Genomic DNA, 17261 nt, shown 5'->3' with positions numbered 1-17261 from the left:
CAAAAATTAAACAACGCTTTATTCGCTGATTAATAAACAAACTGTTAAGCAGATGCGTCCGTGATTTTACATATGTGTAAGAAACCCTATTTTTCCACATTAAACAAGAGGCACAGCAGTAAATGTTAAATGATCTTACAACCGCCGTCCACAAGCTTTTCTTTTGTAAGCCAAAAAAAAATGTGGCCCCCCAACCGGAAGTGGTAACAAAAAGCTGATAGAAAATTACAGATATGAATGCAAACAAGTAAATACCACCAGAACCTGGTTTACTCGTGCTGTAACATAATCCAGATCAACCAGGCAGATGTTGCTATTTTTAGAAATGAAATAATTAAAAAAGGAGCCTAATATGTTATGATAATACGATTTTAATTTATAATTATAACTTTGAACGTTTCTGTCTGTTAAATCTGCCTTTGCAAGTCAAACCATGACATAGCATCCCAAAATGGGCACTTTTAAAGTCAACATTTTGACTAGTCATAATTTTATGGCTCAATATCATGACTTTGAATCTCAAATTATGACTTTTCTCATAATTGATTTTAAGTCAAAGATTGCAGTCAAGCTTACTTTGAAACTCCTAATTATGATTTTTAATCTTAATTGTTATGATTTGTGTATGTTCTAAATAAAAATTTGAAGCACAAAATTAAGACTTAATTCTAATCTTGACTTTAAAACTCATTAATTTTACATCCAAAGTTGAAAAGTGAAATTAAAATATGGTGTCTCCTTCTACTCTCATGACTCTAAATAAAACTGTGTTGTTACCAAAACAGAAAACTAGCTCTGAATATCACCCACACATACCACTGACAACACAGAGGTGGCAGCATCATGCTGTGGGAAGCAGGTCAGAGGTGGTGGGGAGATGGATGGAGCTAATCAGGACGATCCTCGAGGAAAACCAGCAGAGGAACTGAGACGGGGTCAAAGTTCACTTTCAAACTCAACCAGCCTGAACACTCAGAGATATGTTTAGACCAGAACTGATCCAGGAATTAGAATGGCCTAGTCAAAGGCCATATCTGAATCCAACGGAGAATCTTTGGAAAGACTTGAAAGCTGATGTTCCCAGATGTTTTCCATCCATCTGAGCTGAAGTTGTTCAGAGCTGCAGCCAGAGGAGGCGCTACTGAGTTCTCTCACTCTATTAATTTCCTTTTTATTTTTTCTCTTTTCTCATATTTTGCCTTTAATAATTAGTAATTACTGTCACGTTTTTTAAATCATACTTTGACTTATTTTCCTCCAAATATTTTCTCTCTGCATTTTCTCCACTCCTGTTTTCTCCTTTGCATTTACAGATTTCTTTGTTCTTTTTCTCTCTGAATCTTTTTAAGAGCTGAAATAAAAACCGGGAGGAGATTCAGGGTCAGCTGCTCTCCTAGTGGTCAACGCTGGCCGACTCTGCAGGTTTTCCTTCCCACTTGTGGTCACAAAAGCTGACTCTGGATCGCCTCCCAACTTTTTCATTTTAACTCTTAAAAAGAGTCAGAAGGAAAAAGAAAAGAGAACATGAAAAAAATTGTAAATGGAACGAAGAAAACAGGAGTGGAGAAAATGCAAAGAAAAAATATTAGGAGGAAAATAAGTTAATGTGTGATTTAAAAAAGTGAGAGTAAACTAAACAAAAATAAAATCCTGAAAAATGGAAAAAATAATGTACTGAAATAATAAAAGGCGGCGATGAAATGGAAGATTCAACCAAAGCTGATGTTCGGTTCCGTCCAGAGAGTAAACCTCAGAAATGATTCTTATTGAAAGTCCTAGCAGATAAAAATAAAGACGTGAAGTTCTGTCTCTCATGAAGAACCAGGAAGCAACACAAAAACAGAACCTTCCTGTAACTTTGGAACCGCTCCTCCTGAGAAAGCATGTGGTGACAGTGGAAGGAAACAACTCAGTTTAACAGGAGCAAACCTGGAGCAGAACCAGAGCCAGTGAGAACAGAAGGGATTTCACTACAGCCTGGAGCGATTTAATGTTTCACTCCCGTCTCCGCGGTGAAACAGAGCCAGGTTTTATTGGAAATGGTTGCTACACGTTGATTTTGTCCTGGTCATTCAGGATGTTTTTCAGCCGGGTAAGAAAATGTTTGAATATTGAGAAACTTTGCAGTTCCTGGCGGCTCGGCGTTTTGCCGCTGTGAGCCACTCAAGGATCCTCTGGCATCCAACCAAACATTAGAGCCTGGAAACAAACCTGCAGAACAACGACATCACTCTGTCGGCCATCTTGTTTACGGCCTGGCTGCCATCTTTAATTAGGCCCAAACTTAGCTGGGGTTTAGGGCCTCATGTGGATCATAACTTCAGCCGAATATTGATAAATAATCTTCATTACACCCACAGAGAGGCTGAACAGGTCCGATCAGAACCAGAAACCTCCATCATCCAGTTTCCCTGCATCCAGGAAGAACGCACAGCTGAGCTCTCTGACTTTATTATTATTATTATTAATAAAACATTAATTAGAAATACAGTAAATATCTTTATGGACTCACTGAGGGCAGAAGCAGAAAAATAATCCCAGGTGGATCGATGCTTGTTCAGATTATGAAAATGGGGAGTCGTGTGTGTGTGTGTGTGTGTGTGTGTGTGTGTGTGTGTGTGTGTGTGTGTGTGTGTGTGTGTGAGGGGGGGGTCTCCAGTTTGTTCCTCCTCTGTATTTAGGAACAGTGCCACCTACTGTTGGAGGGAAGGAACATCTGAATCGTTGAATATTCCTAAAATAACGGACCAAATAATTTTTTGCAAATATAATTTTGGCTAAAAATGACTCGGCTCGTGATTTTAGGAAGGTGAAAATATGAAATGATTTGCTTAAGTAGTGCAGAAGTCTGGCTGGGGAGCGTCCCAGTTCGTGTTGATCCCCAGTGGAACCGGCTGCGTTCCTTTTAGATCAGCAGCCAGAATGAGATGAATCCAGTAAGCTCAAATCAAATTTCCCTGGAAAAAACAATCAGTTCATCCAAAAAACGTATCTTTCCAGAAGCTGGAAGAGATGAAAGCGGATCAGAACCAGAACCTCTCCGGTCCGGACCCGGTTCTGCAGGTTTCTGTTGAACCAGCGGGAGGAACTGTGGAGGAACCAAATGTTCTCCAGAAGGATTTATTCACCAAACGTCTGATGCAGAACCAAACTGGGTCAGGAACGAGGATGTTCTGGTTCTGATGATGTCTGGTGGACCATCAGTGATCCGTCAGGCAGAAAAACATTTTCATTCATTTCGTTTCAAAGCTTCCAGGTTTTCTGTGTCAACTCCAGAAATCTGGACGGATGAGAGTCTGACCGGGATCTCCGCTCTGCTGCGGCTGTGAAAACCATTCCTGATGACCTGGGCTCATCGGGTCGTGACCTGGGCTCATTGGGAATGGTTTCCCTCATCAGTGCTTTGAGGTGAGCGTCAGAGTGGAAGAGACACGGAAGATCTGAGGCAGCATGTTGCTCAGCTGGTAGAACATCTCCTCTGAAATGCTCTGTAACACAGAGAAAGATGGCAGCCGGTCAGAGGCGACCTTTAGGACCTCAACACTTTGACCTTTAGGATCTCAACACTTTGACCTTTAGGACCTCAACACTTTGACCTTTCAGTCAGTTTGTTCACTTTAATGAAGTGCAGCTAATTTTCCGTTAATCCTGCCTCTTATCCCACTCTCAGCTTTCCTTCATCCCAGTAATCACTGATCTGTAATCCAGGACTGGTCAAACACTCAGCTTCTTCCTCCTCCTCCTCCTCGTCCTCCTCCTCCTCCTCCTAAATCAGCTGAAGCCTCTCTGGCAGGCGGCCAATCAGAGAGCAGTCCAGCATCTTCTGCTGTAAAATAATTCAGACTGTCCGAGTGTCGCCTGCTGATAGAAAAATGCAGATTTATAGGAAAATTTATTCAAATGTTGCTCTGAAAATACAGAGAATAACAACAGGAACTCCCATACTGCTGATGTCAGAAAGCAGCGTGGAACCGGAGAGGTCGCTCCTAAAGGTCGCTCCTAAAGGTCGCTCCTAAAGATCGGCTCGGTTTTTCTGCTGCATCGTTTAGAACGCAGGCAGGTGTGTGTGTGTGTGTGTGTGTTGCATTGTGCGTGTTGGCCTTGAGTGAGTTAGATGCGCCGTTCTGTGAGCCAGGTGCATCACACTTGCATGACTGTTTATGGAAAGCCAAAAGTGCCACTTTTGTCACACTTCAATTTAAAAAATTCTCAAAAATCACAGTTTGACTCCATCCATTTTCTTACACTCTTGTCCCTAGTGGGGTTGGGTTAGGGTGCTGCTGCCTCTCCAGCAAACGTTTCGGGCGAGAGGCGAGGTCACCTGGACAGGTCGCCAGTCTGTCGCAGGCAGTTTGACTCAAAACGCTCCAAAATAGAGAAAATTCAATCAAAACGCCAAAAATGACATTTATTCAGATGTGGGGTCAAAGTGGTGTTTTGTGGCACTGTTGGCTTTCCATATGTATCTATGTGTGGTTTTGTGTGGCCGGCTGATGAGGCGTGTTGGGGATGAGACTCTCCGTCTCTCTCGGGTCTTCCTCTGGACTTCGTAGCTCCTCTTCGTCACGCTGTAGTCCAGCTTCGCAAACCCAACAATCAGCCGCATCGCAGTGTCGGAAATAAGAAACAGCAGCTTCCAGTCTGGAAAGATGTAGCCAAAGATGTAGCCTCTGCGCTCTGATGGAGCGACTGTCCTGCACATGTGAGCCCCAGAAATAGGAGATTATTTTCCAAATAACGTAGAAATATTTAATCGTTTTCCAGAGTAAATAAAACTACTCTAAATGTTGAAAATAAATTCAGAACAAATGCTTCCAAATGCATTTAGTCTGCAGCATGATTATCATGCGGTGTGACGCTTAAGTGTATTTTGAACAGGCAGTAACTTGGGCAGCCTGGTGATGAAAAAGACCAGCATCTCTGGAGGAAAGCCAGCAGGTCACAGAGTTGACACTCTGACATCAACAGTAATTATTATTATTATTTACACCTGGTTTAAATATTTACTCATTCTGAAAACTCATTGCTGCCATGTGGCTAAGTGTGAGCTAACTGCAGGCTAACTGCTCCAGCTGGCTAACAGGGAGCTAATCTGATCAGATTAGATCTAATCTGATCTAAGAAGATCAGATTAGATCAACATTACTGTCTGACGGGCGGCGCAGCACAAACACGCCACAGCCGACTAATCCAAGTATTCACACCTTGCTGATCCACGACGCCTGGCATTCAGGTCACTGGCTTCATGTTTGACCTCTGACCTCAGCGACAGGTTAAGTCCAATCAGCTGGCCTCCGTTTGGTCTGAAGAAACGTCTCACTGGGATCAGTGGGAACAGATCAGCTCTTTATGGCAAAGGGTGGGATACTTATGCACGTCTTTTCTTAGTTTTCCATTTTGAATCCATTTGGTCCCACATTGTCAGAACGAGGCATCAGGAGTTAAGAAGTTCTGGAAAAAGTCTGGAACGAAGCCAGATGTGGAGAAAGTGAAGCGGTGTGAATGTCGACTGTAAATAAACTGAATTAATCTAAAATATCTTGTGAGATTAAGAGTTATGTCATCCTGCGTTTGCTGTTTAGATAAATAAACCAATTTGTGCCACATTTCCACTTAAAATTGTAACTTATTAAAGCCGTTGGGATTAAAAGGTTGGATAAAGTTTGAAATAAAACGAGAACTCAATGTTGTGTTTCTGATGCATCAAACGGATGAAAATAAATCATTTCAATCTAAAATGCAGATGAATGAGAGTTTGGAAGGAAGAACATTAAAGCTCATCTATCAGCAGCTGCGACCTTTGCCCTGGAAGCAAATAAATCACAGGTCAGCTGGTTAAACACGGAACCAAAGGTCAAAGGTCACCTAAAAATACCCAGAAGCTCCTGGCTGAGTGACGGTAAACGTAGCGCTCAGTCAGGTTGCCATGGTGACAGCAAACAGCCGCCCGGCCTCACCTTCGGCACCAGGAACTGAACGGTGCGGGAGATCCCTCCGTCCCACGAAGCCATTTCCATCATAAAACCTGGAAGCAGAAAACAAGAACAGAAGATTACGTTTACCTTCAAACATGATTAAACATCTGGAACATTACCCAGCATGCACTGCAGCCTGCAGGGTTACGCAACAATTCAAATTTATTCATATCTTCATATTTACTGACACACCTGGTGAAGATGCATGAACAGCCTAACAATAAATTGATTTATTTTGCTTTTTTATCTCATTTAAATGTTTCAGAAATTTGACTTCAAACTTGACATCTTGAAATTTTCCCTCTGTCTCTTTAAGAAGCTCCTGCTCTTTCTGAAGCTCCGCCTCCAGGAAGTCATCCAACATGGCTCCCCTATTAACCCAGCAGCTCCTATAACGAGCTCAGCAGCTGTTTGCTAATTTCTGCTGGCTAGTCTGAAGGAGCCGAGTGGGGAGGAGCTGCATTTGAAGGCGGAGCTAGGCCCACCCAGGCGTTCAACAGCTGTGATTAAAGGATTTCTAAAACATGACTGAATGAAAGCAACACTGCAGGGAAATACATGAAAACATGATGGAAAATAAAAAATGCACTTTTCATAATCCTGTCATTCCTCCACCAGACAGCAAGGGGCAGCCCTGGTACAGACAGGGGTCAAAGGTCACGATTACCTTTGACACATTTGAAGACCAACTCTGCTCTCTTCAGGCACCAGGGGATGGTCATCTCCTGCAGGGAGGAGAGGAAGAGGAAGAGCAGAGGAAGAGGAGAGAAACAGGAGGAGGAGGAAGAGGAAGAGCAGAGTGTGACTAAACCAGGGCAGGGATCTGATTACGGTTCACAGTTACAGAAAAACTTCTGAGAAAATTCTAGTTTTAAACTGAATACTGAATAAATGAACTTTTTTGTGAAACACAAAGTGAGAGCGGGTGATGATGATGGTGATGATGATGATGATGATGAGGAAGCAGCTGACCCGTCTGGTTCTGCCCTCTGAACAGCAGCCGGACCTTCGTCTCTAGAAATAGTTTCTCTGCTGTTCTCACATCCAAAGACAAAAACATCTAAAAATAATCAGCCGGCGGTTCTGTCTGTGCTGCGGTCCGGCTTCCTCTGAACGGACTCCAGAACCGAGCCGCTCAAACCAGTCGGATCCGTCCGACAGCAGGAGGAGCCAATAAGGAGCAGGGAGACGGAAAAACTGCAGCGAAGACAGAAGCTGCAGAGACTTTAGAGCCTAGAAGCTGCAGAGACTTTAGAGCCTAGAAGCTGCAGAGACTTTAGAGCCTAGAAGCTGCAGAGACTTTAGAGCCTAGAAGCTGCAGAGACTTTAGAGCCTAGAAGCTGCAGAGACTTTAGAGCCTAGAAGCTGCAGAGACTTTAGAGCCTAGAAGCTTCTCTGATCCAGTCCCTCCGTTTCATGTGGGTCGGTTCTGGAGTGTCAGCCTGTAAACTGAAGCTGGTTCCTTTAGTTCCTCTGCAGAACCTGCTGCTGCAGAGACTCGGATTTAAAAGAGAAAAATTAAATTTGGCTTAAAGTCTAAACATGGCAGAAGGAGCGCGTCCAAAAGAAGATTTAAGATTATTTTCTTTGAAGTGTGATTTTATCAGACGATGTTTTCGGATAGAATCAGTAGTTTACGAACTACTAGTTACTAGTAGTTACTAACCGTAACCCTCCTCACTCTCATAAAACTTCAAATGTCTTTAGGGAAACTAAATATGTTGGTCTGAATCATATTTTCAATGTGGAAGACTGAATTTGGCCTGCAGAGTCGGCGTTTTCAGCTGCTTCCTCTCTGACGTGCAGCGGCGTTTCGGTGCAGCCGCCTGGAGTCCTGACTAAACACGTCATCAGAGCAAATCCCTCTGAAACCCGTCTGACCCACAGCGGCTCGCGTCTGAAGCTTCTGGAAACTCTCGAAATATTTACGTCAACATGTCAGAGGAAGCAGATCTGGGTTTTCTCATCTTTCATTTCATATTTCTTTTTATCTTTGAGTTTGTGGAACAAAGAGGTGGAATAACTGATGATTTCTGCGCTACAGAAAGTCAGTAAATTAGAACCTGGTTCTGATGAAACTCGTTTATCAGACCAGAGGAAAACAAACCGCAGTATTCAGACTTTTTATTGATCTAATATTACACATACAGTTATTACTGCTCCAATCAAAAACTGTTTTCATCTCTGCTGGTATTTTGACATCTTCCACTGTTTTCTACTGGTTTTTATTAACATTTCTGCTGTTTTTGACTTTCTGCACTTCTGGGACTTTTTGTGCGAACCTGTTCACCTGATGCCGCTGTCACCTGAATGTCCCTCTGCGAGACAATAAAGGCCGTTTCTATTCTTCTATTTTTATTTTATTTTATTTGCAGGAAGCAGAAACTCATCCAAACAAAACCAAAAGCCTGAGAAATGGAATAAAATCTTTTTTTTTTTTTCAGAATTGATTGAATCTGACAGGAAATGAATTGAAACTGACTCAAACAATTCCCAAAGTTCATATTTGTAACTGATGAGAAAAGCTGAAATGTCTGTGGTTCTGAAAACCCAAAGCACCGGTTCTGATGCGTTCTGCTAGGTGTGTCCTGCTGCTGTGACAAGCAGCTGACATGCGATGGCGGTGAACCCGATTCCTGTCCTTCCTGTTCTCTGTAAAGGTTCAATACTTCGCTGCTGTTGTGACTCATGAGAGGCTTTGTCTGAAACAATCTCTGGAATCTGTTGCTCAGTAAAAAGCTCATATCTGCAAAGAACCACAGTTAAATATTTATGATCTGAATCATGGTTCACAGCCTCACCTTTAGCAGGTGACGCCATGAACCTGAGGTTTAATCAGCATCCACTGGGAATTTTCCTCACATGTAGTTACAGTAAATTAGTTTCTTTGTGCCTGATATCATGTTCAGGTTTATTCATATAGATGTTTCTAAAAACTGCAATAACAGATAAAACATGAATAAAACACAAATAGTGGATAAAACAGTTTAAAATCAGCAGTAAGCAGATTGTGTGTTTGTAGCTCTGTAAAGTTATTCTAATTAATTAACATTAAAGGAAATAATGTGGTAAATGCTTTTAAAGTGAGCAGATCTGGACTAGTGAGGAAATAACAGAGGTCAGAGGTCACACTGAATGCATCCCAGAAAAACCTTTAGGATTAAACATTTCATCTGAAACCAGAGGACTTATTGTTGCTAACTGGGAGGCAACAAATGATGTTTAGCTACAATAATTAGCTTCAGATTTTGAGCCAAATGACGGAGAGTTTCACTGCAGTCAGTATCTTACCTAACCTGCCATCCACCGTGCGCTAATGGACTAGCGCTGCTACCATCGGGCTTAGCGCGTTCTCTGGGGGAAACCCTGATTAGCAATGCCATTAGTGTGGCCTAGTTAAAGTTCCATGTGCAAAACCAATAAATACGTATGTGGCAAAAAATAAGAACTGCACAACCGATGGATGGCTCTGACCCACTGCTGCTGCTGCTCACGTTAAGGCCATGATGCTGGTCAGAACGGGAGCAGAGCTGACCCAGCCGATCAGAGATCGGGTCAGGCTGCTGCTTCCTGTGTGTGTGGATCCGGACCTGGACCGGGGCGGTCGGTACCTCGGACATGTCGTGGACCAGCAGCAGCGGCACGGTGACGGTGGTGACGTCGTGCGTGCAGCAGACCTTCAGGATGTTCCTCAGGCCCATGATGGCCGGGTCGCGGGCCGTGATGCTTCCCGACCGCAGGTTGTCGTCCACACACAGGTGGAAGACGACGTGGACCTCCGACAGGTTGGAGTGTCTGGAGATGTAGAACTCACCTGAAGGAAAACACGGAGCGATTCAGAAGAACCGACTCAAACTGAGAGCATCTCCATGTGTCCAACATCAATACCTGGGAGGATATTTGAGGGATTTCTTTCAGCTGCTTTGCTCTTATCATCTCCTCCATTCTTCTGATTTTCTGTAGAAAAACAGAAACAAAACTGAGCAATAAATCATCCAACAGATGCAGAAGTTGGAGCGACGAGCGTTTCCAGAAGGATCCAGAGGAGAAAAACTGTTTCCGTTTCTGTTCTTCCTCTTTCCATTCACCGCTGAGGCGGAGGAAATGCCGCTCTGCGGCGCAGCAGAGAAATAAAGGACAAAGTCCGATTCTGAGGAGAAACCACCTGGCAGAGAAGATGCTAAACACGTCACAGTTACACCATTCAAATAAAACAATAAGGACTTTTAGTTTACCATTTAAAAATCCTTCAACCCAGTCAGCTGAAAAACATGAAGGGACTTCAAGTCGTTCATTTGGATTAATTACAGAGATTTCAACGCATTGAAAATTTTAACAGGACGAATCACACTTGTTGTCTTTTTACATGTAAAAGTCCAGAGTCTTAGCATTCATGTGTTTCTGGTACAGCAGTAAATCACAATGTGATGAAGTAATGACAGACCCTCAACTTAATTTGAATACACATTTTAATAAGAAATAATTAAGAAACCAAATTCTTTAAATAAATATGGAAAAATTAAACAGCTCAGTGAGAACACAGTTTAAACTAAGCAGAGTTGGTGGTCAGAGTGCCGCCGTGTGATCAGAGGGACTAACCTGCCGGCTGCTTCTGCTTGCTGCAGCGCTGCGCCCGCGCATACAGCACCGCCTGCTGCACCTCCTCCAGCTGCTGCTCCAGGCTCAGAAAGTGGAAGTCGGTGCATTCCTTCGCCACCGTGGCAAAGTCTGGAGGTCAGCAGAGAAAAAGCCTGAACCCGACTGTGAGCCGCTGCCGCGTCGCACGCTGCCGGACAGGAGCTGCAGCAGCAGGAAGAGCAGCTGTGATGCTCATCAGCTGCTTTCATTCATCAACTTCAGTTTATTATCAAAACAAGGCAGAGAAACGAAAAGATTAATCAGCAGCTGCTGCCCGTCAAGCAGGCATTCAGTCTCCACCGCCCTGCAGCTTCTGGATGCATCACTGCTGCTGCAGCAGCTACAACACACCTGCTGCTGCTGCAACACACCTGCTGCTGCATTCATCTGATGCTGCAGCAGCATCAGATGAATGCTGCTTGCAGTGGGCCTAGCGTTCTGCCAGGTGTGAAACAACCTGAATGTCTGAGAGGAATCACGTCTGGGTCAGAGGTCAGAGGTCACATGAGGGCCTGCAGGTCCTCCCATCCGGTTTGTTTTATAGATCAGGATCTTTGTGATGGCGGTTTCAGTTTCCTTCAGAAACCAGACCAAGAGCTGCAGGACGGGAGCCCCCTGCTGTGCCTTTGTTTTGCAGGAACAGCTTTAATCTTTACAGAAAGAAGAAAGCTATTAAACCACATTTAGCTTCTTTAAATTTGTAGTCCCTGACCAGGTCATAATTTAAATGATCCAGTTAAAGAAATGAGAATGAATCATGTAACAAAGTCTCTAAATATTTCATTTCAAATGAATTCTTTCAGCTGAATTAATCCTGCTTCATCCCTTCACTTTTTAGATCGCTGAATGATTTCTGGCTTCACTAATAAATGAAAACCTTCCTGTAAAATGATCCAACAGGTTCTAATAAGTACAAGATGTTCAGCTTGTGGGAGAAATCCTGCTAGGAGGTGAAATGATGAGAGTACGGTACACGGTAACGTGGCTAAGATGGCCGACCTCTCTTGATGCCGCTGTAGGAGTTGACCCGGTTGTCCACCAGCAGCACCAGGCCGCAGAGCGAGGACGAGTAGAGCGACAGCGCCGTCTGCAGGCGCCGCAGCTTGGCGCCGCTGCTGCTGTGGCGCCGGTGCTTGCAGAAGTCCAACACGTCGGCACGGACCAGCCGCAGGTTGTGCATCGTCTTGAGCTGCGCTCCTGCGTGAACAGAGAACAGCTTGAGGAGACGCCATGCTTTCCACCTGCAGGGGGCGTCATCAGGCTGCGGGAGGAGCAGAGGCACCTAGGTGGATGGTGAAGCTCTCCTCCAGCAGCGGCTGCTCCTCAAACGGCCTGCAGCCGCTGTCTGCAGCCTCCGCCAGCCGGCCCGGCTGCACCTTGATCTCCTCGCTGCAAAACACCAATCAGAGCAAATCCAGCTTCACCGTCGCTCGCCCATCTGCTCAGAACCAGCTGGGTTCTACAGCAGGATCAAGATCCAAGATGGAGGAGAAACGTTTTCTCACATTCCGTCCTGTCCTGCTGCAGGCCTCGGCTTATTTCACCAGAGAGCAGCCGGACGGCAAAGTGGAACAAAATCCTGGTGTTGACAGACTCACTTGATTTTGCTGCTGTTGTTGGATTTCTGCAGATCCTGGTGCAGCTTGATGACCCAGTCCTGGTACTCCTGCTTCTGGATGGCCGTCACCTGCTTCAGCTCGCTCGCCCACCTGTTCTCCAGCACCTGCAGAGAGAGAGAGGGCAGGACAATGTGTCCTCAGAGTGGATGTCTTCACAGGACAATGTGTCCTCAGAGTGGACGTCTTCACAGGACAATGTGTCCTCAGAGTGGATGTGTCTCTCCTGCTGTTTACCTGCTGAGCATCAAAGTGTTGTGAAGCCACGGCGTTGACATCGTGGTCGCTCAGCGTGTTTCCCAGCTCATGCATCACTTTGTCCATCTCTGCTGCCTGCCTGTAGACGGAGGACAGACGGAGGACAGACGGAGCAGTCATTGCCTCAGGAGGAAACCAGTTGCTGCCAGGTGGAAGGAAAACCTTCAGAATTTTATTTTTATCAGCAAAATGGGGGATTTATCAGCTCACGGAAAATAAAAATAACGTGGAAATAATGAAACTAAGAATAAACAGTTGAATTAATTTACACTAAATCTGATGATCATTATGTATGAACTGATTAATAACTGGATGCTGATTGATTGGAGAATCTTACAGAGGTGAACCAGATGAAGCTGGATTCAGCCCAAAGAAGCGTTTAGAAGAGGAAACTGTTGATGTTTGCTTTGCTGCAAATGATCCAACATTCACTGAAGGAATGCTGCTATCGATTCTCTTTGAGGCAAGAGAATGGTTATTTTTTTCATTTAAAAAAAGAATTTAATTATTTGGTTATTTGCATATTTTAATACATTTCTAATATTGCATAAAAACGATTAAAATGATTGAATGAAAAATCAGCAGGATGTGATTTTTTAATGTAACTAATGGTCAAAACAGTGGACTGTTGACCTGCTCGGCGCTACCTCTCCTGCAGCTTGCTGAGCTCCACGTCTCGCTCGCTGATCAGCTCCGACACGCTGACGAAGTAGCTGTGCTCCAGGTTCAGCAGCGTGTCGGAGGCGGGCGAGTGGATCAGCTCGTGGTAAACGTCGGCGAAGTCTTCGTCCCAGCTGGGCTCTTCGGGCCGAGCGTGCTCCAGGCTGGTCTGAGGAACACAAACAGTGACCCCTGCTGGAGGGTTGGGGAATCACAACCGCATCAATCCGAAAACAGTAACTATTTTAACAGATTAGGATTCAGACACATTTAAATAACTTTTTTCCCATCAGCTATTTTTCTTTTCATGAACATGAAATTCTCCTGGATCAGAATAATAATAATCATTATTAATCTTTGAAGAAATCTGGCATTTTCCACATAGACGAGTGATTGAATATTTATTTTGTCAACAGTTTCAGAGTGATTTTTAAATGTGGCCCGGTACCGGGTCAGAACCCAGCTGTGTGACTGCAGGTTCAGTGTGAATGTTTGAACTGGACCCTGAAGACAGGAGAGGAACTCAGAGAAAGTCTCAGCAGCTCTGATTGTTGGTTCGTTGTGACGTTTGTGTGCAGAGCGCCGCAATAATCGCAGAGAACAATCAAAGTCCAGGGGCCTCATGTACAAAGCGGCGCAGGCACAAAAAATGTGCAGCACCATATTTTACACACAAGTCAGCGTGTATAAAGTTTAACTTTGCATCAAAGTTTGCGTAAATATACGCACACGGTTTGCTGGCATAAAAATGTGCGGCAGCAAACTTTTTCTGTGGACAATATCAAACTACAAAGCATCAAAACTCACTAAATACACTAAAACCTGATGACATTCAGTTATTTAGAAGCATCAAACCTGATGATTTAGCTTGTTTTTCATGATTTCAATATTTTATTGTTTAAAGTAAACAATGAAACTGAACCACATTTATCATCAGACAATAACCTACACACACACAAAATAAAGAAAGCAAAAATAAAAGGATGCAAAAACCTCACTAGAATGTAAAAAATACATTTCCTCAGTTTGTGTCTCAAAGATGTAACGCAGTATTCTGTGCGAAATACATCTATGGGTCATTTATTCTCACTAAAAAAAATAAAACATGGTTGGATCAGCAGATTAACTCCAGACAGTTTGATTATTGAAGGTGATCAGGTGTGGAGACAATCCCAGGTATATCAGTAGCTGCATCAAGGTGAGCCGCTACCTGAGGAGCTTTGGCTCTGATGGAGAACATGGAGCCATTGATCAGAGATCAGATTGATCTGCTGGTTTCTGATCGTTTAGATTCATCCAGACTGATCATCCTGGAGCTCTGAGCAGAACTTAAAGCTGGGTTGGCCTTATGTGACCTGAAAGCACCTTTTAAATAAACTATATTATTATTGTTATTATAGATCCTTGTACTGGTACAAACAAGGACGTTGCCATGGTTACTGCTTCACGTGGCGGCAGACTTCCGGGTATTTATACTAATTTACATTAAGATGTTTTTATGGAGGCGACAGCGGAGCAGCAGCTGCTCTGCTTCCTGTAAATCAGGATGTATAAAGGAAAGGTGAGCAGGTATCTGCAAGACTTCATACATCCAGATTTTTTTGTGCGCCGCACTTTTCTAAATTTGTCCTACGCCAGGTTTTAGTGTGAAACTGCGCAGTGTTTTAAACATGAGGCCCCAGAGCTGCAGCAGTCAGAGCCGTTCACGCAGCAGCAGCTGCAGGTGTTTGTACCTGAGCGTAGGATGCGGCCCACGCGCTGGTCAGCTGGTTGACGTCCACGGCGCCGCAGGCGAGGCGCTGCAGGCCCAGCTCTGCCTCCCGGTCGAAGTCCAGGCCGCTCTGCTCCTCCATGAAGGCGGAGAGGGCGGCTTGCAGCTCTGCACAGACACACAGAGCTCAGTCACACTGATGGCGCATTTCAGGTTAGAGGTCATGTTTTCATTACATGCAGCTGGAAAAATCCTCACAATCAGCAGAAATAGAGACTTTTAAACGACTGCAGTTTTCTGGCCGATCGCCAATCTTTAAAATGTCCGACCTGCCGATTCTGATTTTGGTCGATACTGAATTATTTTGTCTGAAATGTTGCTGAATAAACCCAGAAAGTGGCTGAGATGGAGACAGTCTGGTGGGCGGGGCCAACCTGGTGGGCGGGGCTAACAGTCAAACCTCCCACAGCGACAGAGGACAGAGGCTGATGTCTGCTGAGGAAGAGAAGATCTCTGGATGAGATCGGCTGATCGGCCTGATTTATCGCTGCAGCTCCAGTAATGTTTTCGGCGGTTTTCTCCGTAGGGTGGCTGGGCTCTCCCTTAGAGATAGGGTGAGAAGCTCAGTCATCCGGGAGGGACTCAGAGTAGAGCCGCTGCTCCTTCACATCGAGAGGAGCCAGTTGAGGTGGCTCGGGCATCTGGTCAGGATGCCTCCTGGACGCCTCCCTGGTGAGGTGTTCCGGGCACGTCCCACCGGGAGGAGGCCCCGGGGAAGACCCAGGACACACTGGAGGGACTATGTCTCTCGGCTGGCCTGGGAACGCCTCGGGATTCCCCCGGAGGAGCTGGAAGAAGTGGCCCGGGAGAGGGAAGTCTGGGCCTCCCTTCTGAAGCTGCTACCCCCGCGACCCGACTCCGGATAAGAAGAAGATGGATGGATGGATGGATGGATGGATGGAGATGGCTCCAGTAATGTGTTTCACTCTGTGATTCAATAACACTGTAAACATTTAATTTATTGTGTGGGTCTAGATATTTATATTTTTCCTGTAGTGTCTGGCCACTCCTAGGAGAAATTTCTGGGAACGTCACTGCAGGTGAAGGACTGAAACTCAGACTTCTGTCCTCAACCAGACAGCAGAGGGAGGGATAAAGTTCGCGCACCGGGATGCAGCCTGGAAACAGGCCGCTTCCTCCGCGGCTATCGGCTCCAGCGGTGGGCCGACTGAAGCTGCGTTATGAACCGTTTTCAAAGCTCAGAGCTGCAGCCTCACCATCTTCTATGTAGCAGGGGATTTTGTGTAGCAGCATGAGCCTCCCGTGCAGATCCCTGATGTTCAGCTGGACCGGAAGCTGCAGAGGAACTCTGAGCACGCAGGTGTTCTTCCCGGCCTTGAACTCGAACACGAACTCCCTGTCGGTGGTTCCGCTCGCTTTACTTCTGCTTCTCTTCATGGTGTCCGGAGCTGGAAACGGAGAGGAGGCTTCAGGGTTCAGAAACAGCCGAAGCGACATGGCGGCGCCCGCCGGAGCCTCCGTGAAGCTCCTGAGGTTCAGAGTCAGACACAAATCACAACATTCCTGAAGTTTACCTGAGAATAAATGAACAGAGACGTCAATTCTGCTGTTGGAGCAGATCAGCTGACCGGTTCACTATTGTGCGTCTTCTGCTTCTTCCACTTCGTTGTTTATTGCGGTTTACAGCGAATTGGTGCAATAGCGCCACCTACTGGTACGGAGTGTGAACCGGGACTTCACTGAAGGATTATATTCTGTTATAAAACTGTTAATTTGAGATAAAATATTATCTGGCAACTATTGCTTTTTGAGTTATATTTAACAAATCAACCAAATCTAGTTTTACTTTCATTTTATTTAACTATTGGATCAGCTGTTGTCTTTCTTCCTAGTTATTTTGACAGTATAAAATGTTTTATTATCTCATCAACTCCACAGTATTCAGACTTTTCTGAATGCACGAACTGTTCTTTGCTATGAATTCCTTAATTCATACAGGATTTGCATGATATGCCTCTGGTTTTGAAGACCTGCGACTAATATTTACCCTATTATGTTTTTACTTAAGTGCTTATTTAGAAACATAAATGTAATTCTAAGGGTAATTTTAAATTAAAAGAGAGTACATTTCAGATAAAATAATAAAAACACTCAATTTCCTTCACGGGACAGTATTATCTATTTTCCAGGCACATTGTATAATTTATAATCCAATCAAGTAGCTACCTTCAACTGTCACGGAAAATCGGAATAATTGCGAGTGGGATTAATAAAGTATTGTTTAAACTGAATTGAATTTGTGGAAAAAGAAAAAAAAAAGTGTAACAATGAATCATTTCCCTGCGCTTCACAAAAGTGCAGTACTTTGTGCTGCTGTCATAT

At 44.5% G+C, this 17261-nt stretch overlaps 1 protein-coding gene across 2 annotated transcripts; it reads right to left on the bottom strand.

Annotated features, from left to right (window-relative positions):
- Positions 1–2435: 2435 nt before the first annotated feature.
- Positions 2436–17015, bottom strand: ferry3 (FERRY endosomal RAB5 effector complex subunit 3). Of its 2 annotated transcripts, none has more exons than XM_028030186.1 (14): positions 16454–17015; positions 16136–16327; positions 14881–15026; positions 13135–13316; positions 12467–12566; positions 12212–12336; positions 11896–12002; positions 11613–11810; positions 10575–10703; positions 9864–9932; positions 9587–9789; positions 6643–6700; positions 5866–6025; positions 2436–3488 (listed from the first exon to the last, which is right to left on the bottom strand). In XM_028030186.1, exons 2-13 carry the CDS (start codon positions 16314–16316, stop codon positions 5913–5915), a joined length of 1611 nt encoding a protein of 536 aa, XP_027885987.1. In that variant the 5' UTR covers positions 16317–16327; positions 16454–17015; the 3' UTR covers positions 2436–3488; positions 5866–5912. The 2 variants fall into 2 exon arrangements, with proteins under 2 accessions (XP_027885987.1, XP_027885978.1); XM_028030177.1 differs by having other exon boundaries at positions 5958–6025; positions 16454–17006.
- Between the last annotated feature and the right edge of the window lie 246 nt (positions 17016–17261).

The sequence above is a fragment of the Xiphophorus couchianus genome, chromosome 2, assembly GCF_001444195.1.
Source record: "Xiphophorus couchianus chromosome 2, X_couchianus-1.0, whole genome shotgun sequence".
Classification (NCBI taxonomy): Eukaryota; Metazoa; Chordata; class Actinopteri; order Cyprinodontiformes; family Poeciliidae; genus Xiphophorus; species Xiphophorus couchianus.
The sequence above is the reverse complement of the archived record's forward strand: the minus strand, read 5'-3'. Positions and strand labels throughout refer to the sequence as shown.